The sequence below is a fragment of the Psittacula echo genome (assembly GCF_963264785.1).
Source record: "Psittacula echo genome assembly, chromosome: 2".
Classification (NCBI taxonomy): Eukaryota; Metazoa; Chordata; class Aves; order Psittaciformes; family Psittacidae; genus Psittacula; species Psittacula echo.
The window spans coordinates 87,858,563-87,872,151 of NC_137737.1; the positions used below are offsets into that span (position 1 = coordinate 87,858,563).

The following is a 13,589-nucleotide window of genomic DNA, read 5'->3' on the forward strand; positions in this document are numbered from 1 at the left end:
CCATTGAAATCTGCCCATCTTTCACAGCAGCTATCTGTAACTGTTGTCAGCTTCTCACTCTGTTACTTGTGTTTAGAGTTTTTCATATCATGACCAGCAGTTTCTCATGGTCGTTTCAGCGGGTGAAACCTCAGGCCAGGGCCCAGGTATCTGCCTGCATAACATAAGAAGATTCATTTCAAAGACAGAAACAAAAAGAAGTGCAGACACTCTAAATTATCATGGGTTTGATACTTGACAGTGGTAAGGAAATGGTTCTGTGAAACTGTCAGAGTGTAATTTATCTACCGCAGCCGAACGTCTGGTTCCAGGTTTCATACAGCTCCAGGTCCTTTGGGGAGACGCTGGGCCGCACAGTTCTGAAGGCACTCTCAAAGTCCAGGAAAGCAATCGGCCGTACTTGATCTGGCATGATGGTTGCGATGTCCAGGGACTGAAGACTGCGGATAGGGCCCAGAGACGCTTCTCGGCAGAGCTGTGTCATGTCCGCCCCAGAAAACCCATTTGATTTCTTTACTATGAGTTCGATTTCCTCTTCATTTAGGGAGCAGTGCTCCTTCGACATTAGACGGGTAACAATCTGCTTCCTTGCTGAGGCTTCTGGAAGAGGAATGTACAGTCTCTTTACCAATCTCCTTCGGGCAGCTTCATCAATTTCTTGGGGTCGATTGGTTGCTCCAACCACCAGAATACGATCTTCTGAGGAGGTTGTCGCCCCGTCTAACTGGACCAGAAATTCAGTTTTTATTCTTCTCGACGACTCATGCTCCCCATCTCCACGCTGCGACAGCAGGGAATCAATTTCATCAATGAAGATCACTGCTGGCTGTTGACATCGTGCCACGGTGAACAGCGCACGGACCATCTTCTCCCCTTCACCTACCCATTTGGAAGTCAGGGAAGAGGCACTGATGCTAAAAAAGGTAGCTCCAGACTGGCATGCGATGCACTTGCCTATGAGAGTCTTGCCAGTCCCCGGAGGGCCGAAGAGAAGAATTCCTTTAGGAGGACCACGTAGCCCAGTGAAGATGTCCGGCCTCAGCATAGGCCAGACTACTATTTCTTTTATAGTAGCTTTAGCAAATTCAACCCCAGCAATGTCATCCCAGTTGACTGGAGGCCCATGGTCCATGATCTCATGCATTATGAGTTCAACCATTTTTGGCTCTATGTTCTTCAGTCGCTCATCTACAGGCAGTGATGGATCTGTTGACTCTTTTGCATGAGGTTTACACTGTGCTCCTCCATTTTCATTTCCATCTTGCTTTGGAACTGGAGGAACAAACTTGCCAAAGGCACCCCGATATCTGCCTGCTCCCAGTGACTTTTTTATGCCTCCGTAGGATGAGACTGGTGCACGATGGGGTAGGCTTTGAGGTTTCTTTTGCTGATCCATCCACAGCTGTTCTTTTGCAGTTCTAAAACCAGGAACACTGCCCTCTTCATTTCTGTTTCTATACCCTGAGAAACTACTGGTTTCTGTACTACTAGAAGCCTGGCATGGAGCAAGGTTAGGAATTGCTGTGCTGTCTTCATCAGCCAGACCATAAAATGCTTTTCTTTTCCCAGAACTCGTGGACCACGCAGGTACAGCTGACTGATTAGAAAGAGGCAAATTCTGTCCATCACGACAGTTATCTGACATTTTCAGAGAACTACTACTTGTCACTTCTTTACTTCCAAATAGTGGAGTTGCCTGGAAACCTGCACTAACCTGTTCATTTGAGGATGCTGAAGAGGCAGGAAGTGTATGCGAAGTTTTGGCCACAGGAAGCACACTGCTTTGAAGAGACTTTGAAGATGAGGGATGCTCAGGGAGATCTGATCCCTGACTCATACATTTTGCTGAGCCAGCACAGAGCTCCATCTCTCCGGCACTGCTGAAAACACTGAGTTTAGGAAGGGCTAGAACACCAGAGGCACTGACCCCTTTCTCAGCTAGAACACAGGCATCTGCTGGTGCCATCTGAGAGCTCTGGAAACTTTTGCCAGCCTGCATCTTCTCTTGCACATGCTTTAATTTAAATACATTGTCTGTTGTCAAGGCAGATTGCCACTTGTCACTGTCATTCTGCTGACACTTTGCCAAAGTCAGGATGTTCTCAGCATAGTTATTCAAGCCAGTCTCTATGTTGTCAGAGTCAATAATCGCAGAGTACTTCTCTGCATACTTTTTAAACAGGTTGGCAGCACAGACCTGAGAGATCTCGGAGTTTGCCCATGCATACTGAATATGCAGGATTTTGGCACGGTATTCATCTGCCTTCTGCCTGGGCGTGCAGGTGCCAGAGGTAATCGCAAAGTAACTTTTTTGCCAGTCGCTCAGGTGCACAGCACTGGGGCTGGGGGGTTCCATCACTGACACTGAAACACACATAAAATACTTGCTGTTAGAAAATGCACTGCATCGCACTACCATTTGCTTTAGGTGCTTTCCCCCTTTCCTAAATACATATACCTGAAAACATACATTATTTGAACTGAAAGAAGTAGTGCAGTAGATCTCGTAAGCTACTTAGTCAGCCTGGACCTTTTAGCGTTTCCAAAAAGGAACTAGCTTTGTGGTGTAAAGTCATTTAGACTGGAGTTCTCTTTTCTTCCTTGGTCAAAAAAAAGAAGGGTTAAAAAAAGAACAACAACCCCAAACAAAACGCAGCCACCACAAAAAAGAGAGTTTGCTTCTAACCAGAGGTCTCCAAGGGAGGTCAGTAGAGTGCAAAGAATGGTAACAGATGGCCAAACAAAACTTGGCCTTGTTAAATGCAATCACCAGTGCTTTCACTCTTATTTGACAGAATACAGCACAGTGCAGAGGAGGACAGATTATACATCAGAATAACAAAATCAATTGCAGTGATGGTAATAAAAATGAAACAAGGAAGCTAATAAATGAAACTATATGCAAAGTATCTGAAGGGAGGTAAAAGTGGAATGAATAACCCTGAATGCAGTAAACTTTCAGATTAAGATAATATTTACAGATTTAGAGCAAAAGTTCAAAACCATTCCATTTAGAACATACTAAAATGTCTCCACTTTACATTTTAGAGACACAAAGCTCTCGTGTGTTTACAGCAATGCTTGTTTCTCAGTTTTAGAAAGCGAAATTTATATTCCTTCAGCAATTTTTTACCTAAAGAAACAGGAAAGATGGCATTTGTTTGGGAAGGCGTATTTTGCTACACTTGAAAAGATATGCTCATGTTTATGATGCATTTTCAAAAAAGTAATTCTCTGCAATGTCTCATGTGCAGAGATATTTCTTGTAATGTCAAGGATTCACGATTTCAGAAGAGACACAGGCACCGGCAAAATTACAAGTCACTAGTCGCCGCCTCAACAGGGTTTGCAGAAAGCTCTTAACACACAGCAATTCTGATCTTCTCATTTGTCCATATAGGACATGTGTCCAACATAGGATATGACACATAAAATTGTCCTTTCTCTTAACTTCACTGTGTACCAGGATGTTCCAGTCAGAGAATACTTCAAACAAAACCTGCTATAGTGGAGGTCCATGTATTCTGCAACCCTTTCAACAAAGCACAAATCAATCTGCAATCTTCTCCTGAATCAACTACAGACTATGTATGAGCACAGGTTAAGGCAAAGGTGTAATGTACATACAAGACTGGGGAGACAGAGCTGAAGGAATCCTGAGGGGAGGGTGTCCGCTATTCACATCCAGAAAGTCTGCAACAGTGTTAGGACAACAGAGAGTACATGATTTTGGCAGGAGGGGTTACACACGTGATAAACAATACGGAGATAAATTATGTTGGATTTTTTGGGACTTCATCAAAACTTTGTAGCGCTGTTTAGAAAAGTCAAAATACCTTTTCCCTGCACATTCAGTGCATTTAAACAGGAAGCTAATTAAAGAAAAAAGACTTCCTCTAAAATATCACTGTCAACTTTAGTACTGTGAGAAGTCCAACTTGCACCTACCGAATTAGGCACACAATCCCACCATAACCATCTGCAGCTGAGTAACAGGTGAACAGGAGATGGAGGGCTGAGCTTTTTATTTCTTTTCTCTAACAACATACTAAATAACTGTCCCTGTGCACACTACCTTTTTGTAACTGTTGCATCAAAAACACCTTGTGAAACACAAAAGCTAAGTTCAGAAAAAGTTTAGTATCAGGGATCTGCTCCCAAGAAGTATTTCTATGGATAAGCATAATTCAGAATAGAAAACCTCAAGTTCACCACCTGTAAAGATTTAATAATCATCTTCACAGCATTGAGGGAAGGTCATAAGTAAAACACTGGCAGCCAGTTTAAAACTTCAGTTTGATTTTAATTTGCAAGCATCTTCTAGTATCACATTCTCTCCCTATTCTAATTTCTATTAGTTGTCCTCACAGTCTCAGTATTTTCACCCAAAAGACAGCCAAATGTGTACACAGACAGTCAGCCATTCTGCAACAGCCAAAACCATTGCCAGATGTGGACATCATATTTACATGTAAGTGTCTGAAGTTGTGGGTTTACCAAAGCACTGACAATAACGAATCTCTGGCATGCAAGTTTCAGCTCAGCAAACAGAGGGGCAAGTAATTTCCTGCAAGCCACGTTCATGCACATATGAACACATAGGCCAGGCTGAACAGGGCTTTGAGCAACCTGCTCCAGTATGAGGTGTCCCTGCTCATGGCAGGGGGGGTTGAAACTCGGTGACTTCTAAAACCCCTTCCAACCCGACCATTCCATGATTCTGTAATGCCAAACCAAGACAAAGCACGCTCGCCCGTACGCCAGGAACCCAGGAGGGCACCACGCCAGCTGCCCAGCCCCCTCCGCTCCAGCGGAGCCCGCGCAGCCCGACGCCGCCCAGCGGCCAGGAACCCGCTACCGCACGAGCCCTCCTCACCCGCACAGCTTCCAGCAGGTCAAATACCCGCCACACCGGAGCGGGGGAAGCCGACACCAGACCCCTGAGGGCTCCCACCTCGGGATCGGCGGGGCTCAGCGGGCTGCCCGGGTGGGCTCAGCTGCGGGCGCGCAGCGAGGCCCCTCACGCCGGCCGTCGACAACCGCGTCCGGGCCGGGGCCAGGCGCCTGCAGCAGAGGCGGGGGGGAAAAGAGCGGGGCACCCACAGAGGACGGAGGCCGACAGAGTCCCGCAACGCCACGCACACACCCACCGGCCACCTCTGCAGATCCCGCGCCCGCGCTGCCCCAAACCCCGCCCCGCTCCCGCCCACCAATCGGATAACAGGGCTCTGGGAGGCGCAGCCAATCAGTGATCACAAGGGCGGGACAAGTAGAAGAGCGGGGAACGGCCCGCCGCGCCTACGTCTTCCGCTCGGGCTTACCGGAGCTGTGGGAGGGGATGGAGAGCGAGGGGGCGGCACGCGGGCTCTCCCGCTCCCTATTGGCTGCGCCCGAGGCCTACGCCCTCCAATAGACGCGGGATCCGTGCCTTGGAAGGCAGGTCGGCCCCGCCTCCCCCCGCGGCGCGCGCGGGTCCCTCAGCCGACCTCAGCGTCGATCGGCTTCCGATCCTGGCCGTCGCGCCTCGGGCGGAGGGAGCCTCGGTTCCGGTTGTCTGCCCAGAAGGGTGCCCGCATCTCCACAGGACCAGCTTCGGAAAAGCTTTTATGATAAAGGCTTGGTCACACATGCAGTGACTGCAGGAGCAGGAGTGCTACTGGCTCCTTCAGTGCTGAATTCAATGGCTGTCCCACACAGCAGGGCAGGTACCTCACATGGACATACCTTCGTGCCTGCTGCCCGCCCTTCTCTCAGTAGAAGGCCCTCTTGGGTGCCCTTGGCTCAGTCTGGGGGAGGCCGGGCCAGCAGAGTGCCAGGCTCTACCCTCAGCGATCACCCTCCGCACAGGATGAGCCCCACGGGAGACAAGCTCCATGTGCCATGAGCCAAGGCACAAGCTGGTGGTTCAGGTGCTATCAGCAGGCACCCACAGCTCTGCACACACAGCACCAGAGCTCCATGGCCACCTGTTCCATCTCTCCCAGGGTACTGCAGCCACCGTGGCAGCATTGGAGGCTAATGGTGTCCAACACCCTCAGAAACAACAGCTGCTGAACAGGCCTTTACTGGAGAACAGCTCTGCCAAAGGGCTCGGCAGCAGTAGCAGGGCTTTCTGGCAGAGGAATAAAATGAGTAACAGGATGCCTAACAAGGCAGAAGATGGTGGCTCAGGTGGATGTGTCCTATGAACCAAGTCTCGTCATGGAGTCCCTAGCTGGATCACACCAGCCCAAGTTCAAATTAGCGCACCAATCTTGATGCAAATTGGCACGCTATGCTGCAGTTACACCTCTGGTATTAACACAGTTGCTTCTGTGTGGGTGAACATTTAATTTCCCGTGAGAAACATTTCTTTTTTACTGTCAGGTTTTTGTTCTACGTCAAGCTTGTAATACCGTTAGTGCAAACAGCATTTTAAACTGTCTGCACTACTAGCAAGCTATCATCTGAGACCAAATTGGGCTAACGTCTGTAGCTGGTAACACTGCCATCCGACTTCCCTCAAAGTGTGCTCGCCCAATTTCCCTTGTGCTGTGCAGAGGCAGGGGGGAAGGAGCCCACAGCTCAGCTCCCCTAAGAAACACAGGCTGTGGGTAGGCAGGGCTAGTGGAATGGGCTGCTGCCTTGTCCTACCTAGTGATGCCTGAGCTGGAAACCAAAGCCAAAGCTGGGCAGCTGGCTCCAGTGCACATCCAGCTGCAGGATTCTGGTTTAGCTAGGCACTGAGACAATGAGAAAAAGGCACTGACGGTGAAAATCAGGGCACTGATTTCCCCCCACAGTTGGACCCCTCACAGTGCATATGGCATGAATAAAATGGGAAAGAACAAAGACAGACAATAGTCATAGTTTTGCTTCCATTTATTAATGCTGCCAATTAAAACCTGTATGTCCATTCAAGTATGCCCTGGATACAGATTTTAAAGGAACTCATGTTATACTCAATTATGCTAAAAAAGCACTAAACATCTGATTATTTTCCCATTTGGGTCACACAGACTGTACACATACTGTGTGGATTTTGGCCACCAATGGTTATTTAAACTGCTTCCACCACCCTGGTCTTCAGGGTTCTCAGTTTCATTTCTCATTTGCTCATGTCTTTGAGCAATTCAAGTTCACACTTCTCAAGGTTTAGACCGCTATTGTAAGGCAAGTGCAATGTAAGTACCACTCATAAATATAGTATCCTTAGAGGAGACAGCAACAAAACAACAACCATGAGCAGAATCTTATATGTAAAGGCAACAGAATATTAGAAATTAAACCATTATAATGCATTTCAGAGTATAATATCTTAGGAACATTTTCATAAATCTTTTCAATATCTCACCATCAGTAATAAAATATAATTTTTTGTTATTACTAAGAATGTAAGTATGGTACTAGCACCCTACTAGTTTGAAAAAAAAAAACCAAACGTATGTTTACTGAGGAGTTACTTCCCCCCCTCACCCTTCTCCAGCAGCCACACTCTCTCCCTTGAGATGTGGATATTCTACGAAAGCACAGCTCTGAGATTTGCTAGTTATTTTTAACATCAAACAGTATTAATCAGCACAGACAGCATTAGCTTTTGCACACAAGGCACAATAAATCCAGGTTCACATATTAACTATTCATAAATACAGTACTTCTCACCCACAGGTATGTTGCAAAGCTACAGAACAGAACAGCAGTTATGTTCTTTCAGAATGTTCAATACTTTTGTTCTGGAGTTGATAACATAGACCAGATTTCATTCTCAGATGACCTAACATTTATAGTCTGCAAAGGAATTGCCAGGTGGGGAAAAGGGGGTATGTGAAACTCAATCCTAAGAAGCCCTTTACCAATTACATATTCAAATCACCTCAGAAAAACTAGAACTGTAACTTCAGATTTCTGTACTGGGCTGGCCACGGGGAAATGTAATTCTATGGGTCTTGTCACTGCAGTTTCTTGGAAGATTTACTTACAACACTTCATTAAAAACAAAAATAAAACATCATTTACTGCATTTATAATATTTTAAATTAACCCTTATCCTAAATTCTTTGCCAGAAGTTCTGGTCTCTGGACAACAGCCCCTTCTAAAACTGATACCTGTAATCTGAAAAATGTTTAATTGAATGTCAGGTTTTGGCAACATTTTCCCACAAAGGTCTAGAGGGACCTAGACATCTAATTCTGGGCTGTTTGGAACATTTATCCCCTCCTGGGTTTGGATGTGGATCCTGCCTGCATCCTGGTTCTACAGCAGTCTGAGGCTCACACAGGCGTGCATCATCCACCTCTGCTCTAGTTTCCATGGAGAGGATTTCCACCAAAATCCTCTTGTGTTCAGCTAGTGTTGCCTTACCTTATGCATTTCTTTTCCAGTACTTATTAGTTAGAATTTTAATTTCAATTATTGTCATGTAAGGCCAAAGCAGCTCCATTTAATTTAAATGGAGTTATCCTGGATTTACTCTATGATAGCTTTGATCAGAATCTGATCTCTTTTATGTTCGTGGACAGACCTGGTTAGATATTTCACATACAAAACACTGGTCTGTCTCATAACGAAGGTGTAATTCTTCTCTGGCTCCTAGATTCTGGTGTTGTCATAGTGTAAAAGCTGTAAAATTGTACCAGTGTGGACCATATGGGCTATGGATACATAGAACATAGATATATGGAACATTATTTCCCAAGTCAGGAGAACTGAATAATGTTGTCTTAAAAAAACCTGATAACAGAGAAAGGAAACAACTGCCAGCATTTTCTGCTGTTTTCAGTCTATCAATCTATTGCATTGTGCCACTACAGAAAAGCTTAATTTCATATTGGTTCTGCTAATGAGAATGATGCCATCAGAATTTCTGATCCTGTAGCTGAGAGCAGTGCCTGGTGGAATGGCTCAGTCACCTGCTCAAATATTACAGGCTTTTGCCAGATTCGTTTGTCATCCCTTGCTGCATCTGTTACCTGTGAAAGCAATTCCTTAAAGAAATGGTAACCAGCTTTTCCATCTGGGTGGATAATGCAGGCTCTGGCGAGCCCTACAGAGGGATAGCATGTCACTATCTACCTTGGGCACACAGCCTGACCTTTTGGAAGTGCAGAGCTTGGTCTACTTTTCCTTACTGTCAGGATTCATGCGTGTCTCTCACGTACCACTTGCACATATGTTGACACTAATCCTTCCCCACTTTGCACAGCAGAAGTGGGGTGATTAGGAGTCACCAGCTCCATAGTCAACTTCTTTAATCCCTTCTGGAAAGACAGTGGGTTGAAGCAGACTGTGTGCCAAATTAACTGCCCCCGTGCCTATTTCATGGTCTACCTGCAGCTTCCCATATGTAGGAATTACATTTGCAAGGGACAGAGGAAGAAAGCTGAATAATTGTGCAAGTCGTTCAAGATGCTTTATAAGTTAATATGAACAGTAAAAGGAAAAGATTAAAACAAATGCAAATGTAGAAATGAATCCTGCAGATTCCTTTTCTTGGAGTAGCTATTTATTTTGATCTTACTTAGATAGAAATAACTGCCTGGAAATTATATTTTCAAAGTGACAGAAGTACTTATTAAAGTCAGATATGGTTTCTGACTTTCATTTCACCTCTTTACTGTACCTGCCTTCAACAGTACGACATAGCAATGGTTGGTGTCAAGTACACATTATTTGACTTTCTCTGAAGGTGTCACAGTTTCTGTATGTCGTTGCTTACTTAGAGCTGGTATTTGCTGTGTTAGTGTTTATCAAGTGTGGGCCTTGGGCTAGGGTTCTTGTCTCATTGTACTTTATGGTAATGGCTTGCGATACGGGGGGGCTCCGGCAGCAGGGCGGGATGGACGTGGCCGTGGACTTGTACCTGGCCGTCCCGCTGCTCTTCACCGTCCTGGCCCTCATCCTCTCCTCTGTCCTCGTGAGGCTGAAGGGAGCTGAGGGGGAGAGGCCCCGGGAGCCGGCGGCGGCCGAAGGGGCCCGGGAGAGGGGCCCCGGGGACCAAGCGGCGGCGGGAGCGGGGCCGGAGGCCGGGAAGGAGGCGGCTGCCGAGCAGCGGGAGGAGGCGGCGGAGGAGCTGAGCCCCGCGGCCGAGCCCAGCCCTGCGGCGGCCGAGAGCATCCCCCAGCAGCAGCCCACCGAGCCCGGTGAGCCTGAGCCCCAGGGGGATGCAAGAGACCATGCAGCATTTCCCAGCAAGGCAGAGGAGAAAGATCTGGACTCAGAAAAAGAGGAGCTGGTGGTGAGAGAGCCAGCAAGCACAGCAGCTACAGCAGCCCCAGTGACAAGTACAGCAGCAGCATTTGAGAGTTCTGAAGGTTTTGAATGGCCTTTGGGTACCCTTGGGACCTGCCTGCTGATTGTGATGGGGATCACCGTGTTGGCACACACACAGAGTGTGTTCTACCCACGACCATTTTGTCTGATCCCGAGAGTTAAGCAGAGTCAGGTTTGGGTCTTGCCTGGGGTTAGACGACGATATAGGGGGACCAAGAGGTTTTCCCCAAGGCTGGACAGCCATGAGTGTCATGGTGTGTGGGACAGTATGGGCGAGTATCTAATCCACTGGGCCCCTCCAGTGCTTTGGAAGCGTCGGAGATGGAAGGCAGCTGTGTGGAGCCCCCAACAACAAGTTGCAGAAACTGCTGAAGGGGAGGGTGAATTATTTTGAGCCTGGTGGGCCCATGACACTTCAGGCCATCAGGACAGAGATGCAACACAGAGATGGACTCATGATCGAGGGGTGGACTTAGCAATAGACACTATTGCCCAAGTTATTCACGAGTGTGCACACTGCACACAGCCTCTCCTGCTCTGAAAGACTGTTACAAGAGATGGAGCCCAACATCATGGACCGAATGGACTCAGCAGCTTTATAGGGATTAGTCTGTGCACTAAGATAACAGTGCACTGAAATGAGAGTGAGGGTATATGGATAATGTGGGATCTGAGCATGACGTGAATGGTATGGAATAAGGGGTGGATACTGTCCTGGGTTCAGCAGCAGCAGTCAGTTTTTTCTTCTTCTTAGTAGCTGGTGCAGCGCTGTGCAAACCCTTTAGGAGAAAGTAGGGACCCTGCCATAAGGACAATTAGTGCTCATTTAGTACCCACTCTTCCCTGATCTGGCTGTGTAATGAAGAAAGTTTTGAAGCGCAAACTTTATTTACAAAAGTACTGCAGCAAACAGCATGTCATGACATGACAGTGCCCGAAATCAAGACAACAGCATTTGCACAAGCCTATTTAGATTGGATCTGAACAGTGTTAGATCCAGGTTGCTGAATTTTCTCCAACTTGGATTCTTTCTGAAGTCATAACAATGTTAAATGAATTGATGACACCTCACAGTTTCATCTGTGAAGCAAGGAGTAGGTGTGCTAAAGGTTAATGGGGACAACAGAGGGAGCAGTAACCCATTTCCACTGCCTGGTTCAATAAATGGTCTTGATTACGAACTGGTAGGAAATGACAGCTCAAGCCTCCATGGCTATCTACACCCTGGAAACAGGCAAGATGAAACCACAGTACAGAGAAGGAATGATTAAGGTTACAACACAACTTGCTGGCAAGGATTTTGCTACTGCAGCTGGGCTATATAACAACAAGCTTTGGTTTCTTTTTTTTCCCTTTGTATCCTGACTTTCCCACCTGCCCCTAAAATAAAACTTGGCCACACAGAGAAAGCCAGCTAATTACCTCCTCCCCACTGCTATTTCACTGCTGTTTCTGCTGGTGGTGGTTTTCCTCCCATGTTTTCAGAAGATCGGTTGCCAGCTGTGAGATGTGCTGCCAGGCAAACTTGATGTGGGTGGATTCCACCGTGCGTGAACAAACAGCAAAGCGTAGCACAAACTTCTCTCGCAGGTGGCACGGGACCAGATGAATCTTCTTGGCCTTATTTATGCTTTCAAGAAGCGCCTCATTTAGTTCATTTGAGCCCTGAAATCATTGTAATTCAGTGGATATGGTGATGAATTTCAAAAGCAAGCTTGGAATATGTAAATCCCACCAACCAGCCAAACCCAAGTACCACCAGTAACAGGCAGCCACTTTCTCATCTCTCAGTGCTTTTCCATCAAAGGATTGCAAAAAGATGATGGCGCAAGAGATATGTTTTCAGTCACAAGAGATTTATGGATTAACTGGGGTTTAGAAGCAGTGTTCACACCGGGGCATTTGTGATAGCTGACTGCTTTTCTGTGAACTGAGGTCATGAACTCTGTAGCTTCATGTAAAAGCGTTCATTATTACATCTATTTCAATACGCTTTTCTTAGATCTGATCAAACATGGGAGGAAGTTTTGCAATGAGCAATACTTCACTTAAGCACGGCTGCTGTGAGAGAGTCTTTTGAATAGGAAGATTGAAATCCTACCCTTAATTAAGAAATAGTTACAGGAATATATCCCTGGCATAAGTAAGTTTCATACTATCAGTAGAAATCCTAAGTATTTGCCTCAAGTTCTATAGGAAGTGTCCACCACAGAGACCTACAGAGAGAGGGTTTTGGGGGCAGTAGATTTTAGATATGTGGTAAACTGACCCTCCCACTGGAAGTAAAGAGTCTTCTGCATTCCAGGAAACAAAGATTTCAATATCTTGCAGAAGGTCAGAGGGACTCTGCATGCAGTATTGGATTTTATCTCCTTCTAGTGTACTTCATTCTCCTTGTGCTCAAATAGTGAATGTGGGAATTTATTTTAGAGCAGCTGTATGCTTTTAATATCAAATCTCAAAAGAAATAGGACTGTACAGAGGAGTGCTGGCTTTTTTGCAGTTCAGCTAATGTTGAATCAGTGGTTTTCCCACTTCATGCCCATCAGCATTTGAGAATAAAACTAAAGATGTCATCAGATATTTCAAAACCGATAGTAAATCACTTTAAATGAAAACAATGGAAGAAGGGATCTCAAAAATCTTGGGATCTTTGATTCAGCAACACAGGATGAAGTACTAGCTGCATATCTTTGACACTTTGTTACCCAAAGTAAAGGAACCCATCTGTCTAACTTCTATATTAGCAGACTAAGAGATGGCTTCAGCTTTGCTGGGCAAAAGCTGGGCAAGAGCTATTATTACTGTAATAGCTTATGATATACCATGTTGATCTTGAGTGCTATGATTTTATTATTTGGGGAAGTATCTCAGTTGCTGTACAGCCTTTACTCTTTCCATTACACTGCTGGTAACGCAGAATTGCAGGAGATTCCAGGAGCACCTGTGCTTTTACCGCAGAGTTCCCTTACTGAACACTGACTGCAGTAAAAGGGTAACAATTGGACAAATACATCCCTTCAGCAGCACTTTTGTTCCTATAGCAGCACAGGTCATCTTGAAAGTATCTGTATCAGAAAATGTGTTCTCTCAAATCTATGCAGTTATGACTTGCCTGCTTAGCCTTTTCCATACAAAACTAAAGCATAAGGCAGACACAGCTTCCCTTTGGCACTGAGGATAAATGTATTATTATGATGTTTTTGGATCATATTAGAGCTGAACCCAAGTCAAAACCTTGTTCTGCCTTAGCACAGGTTGTCAGGGAATTTGGATGAGAGCCTGAAATTCATAGCTTCGCCTTAATATACTTCATGCAACTGGAATGTTCCTAACAAAG

The 13,589-nt window shown here is 46.0% G+C and overlaps 1 protein-coding gene across 1 annotated transcript in view; it reads right to left on the minus strand.

Moving 5' to 3' along the window:
- Positions 1-280: 280 nt before the first annotated feature.
- FIGNL1 (fidgetin like 1) overlaps positions 281-13,589 on the minus strand; it is a gene marked incomplete at its 3' end in the record, with an annotated part of 58,392 nt that continues 45,083 nt past the window's right edge. Inside the window, exons 13-16 of the mRNA XM_080609688.1 lie at positions 11,694-11,914; positions 5,487-5,601; positions 4,904-5,228; positions 281-2,364 (exon numbers count right to left, since the gene is read on the minus strand). Of these exons, the coding sequence (XP_080465814.1) occupies positions 281-2,364; positions 4,904-5,228; positions 5,487-5,601; positions 11,694-11,914 (2,745 nt within the window). The remainder of the gene's footprint in view (positions 2,365-4,903; positions 5,229-5,486; positions 5,602-11,693; positions 11,915-13,589) is intronic.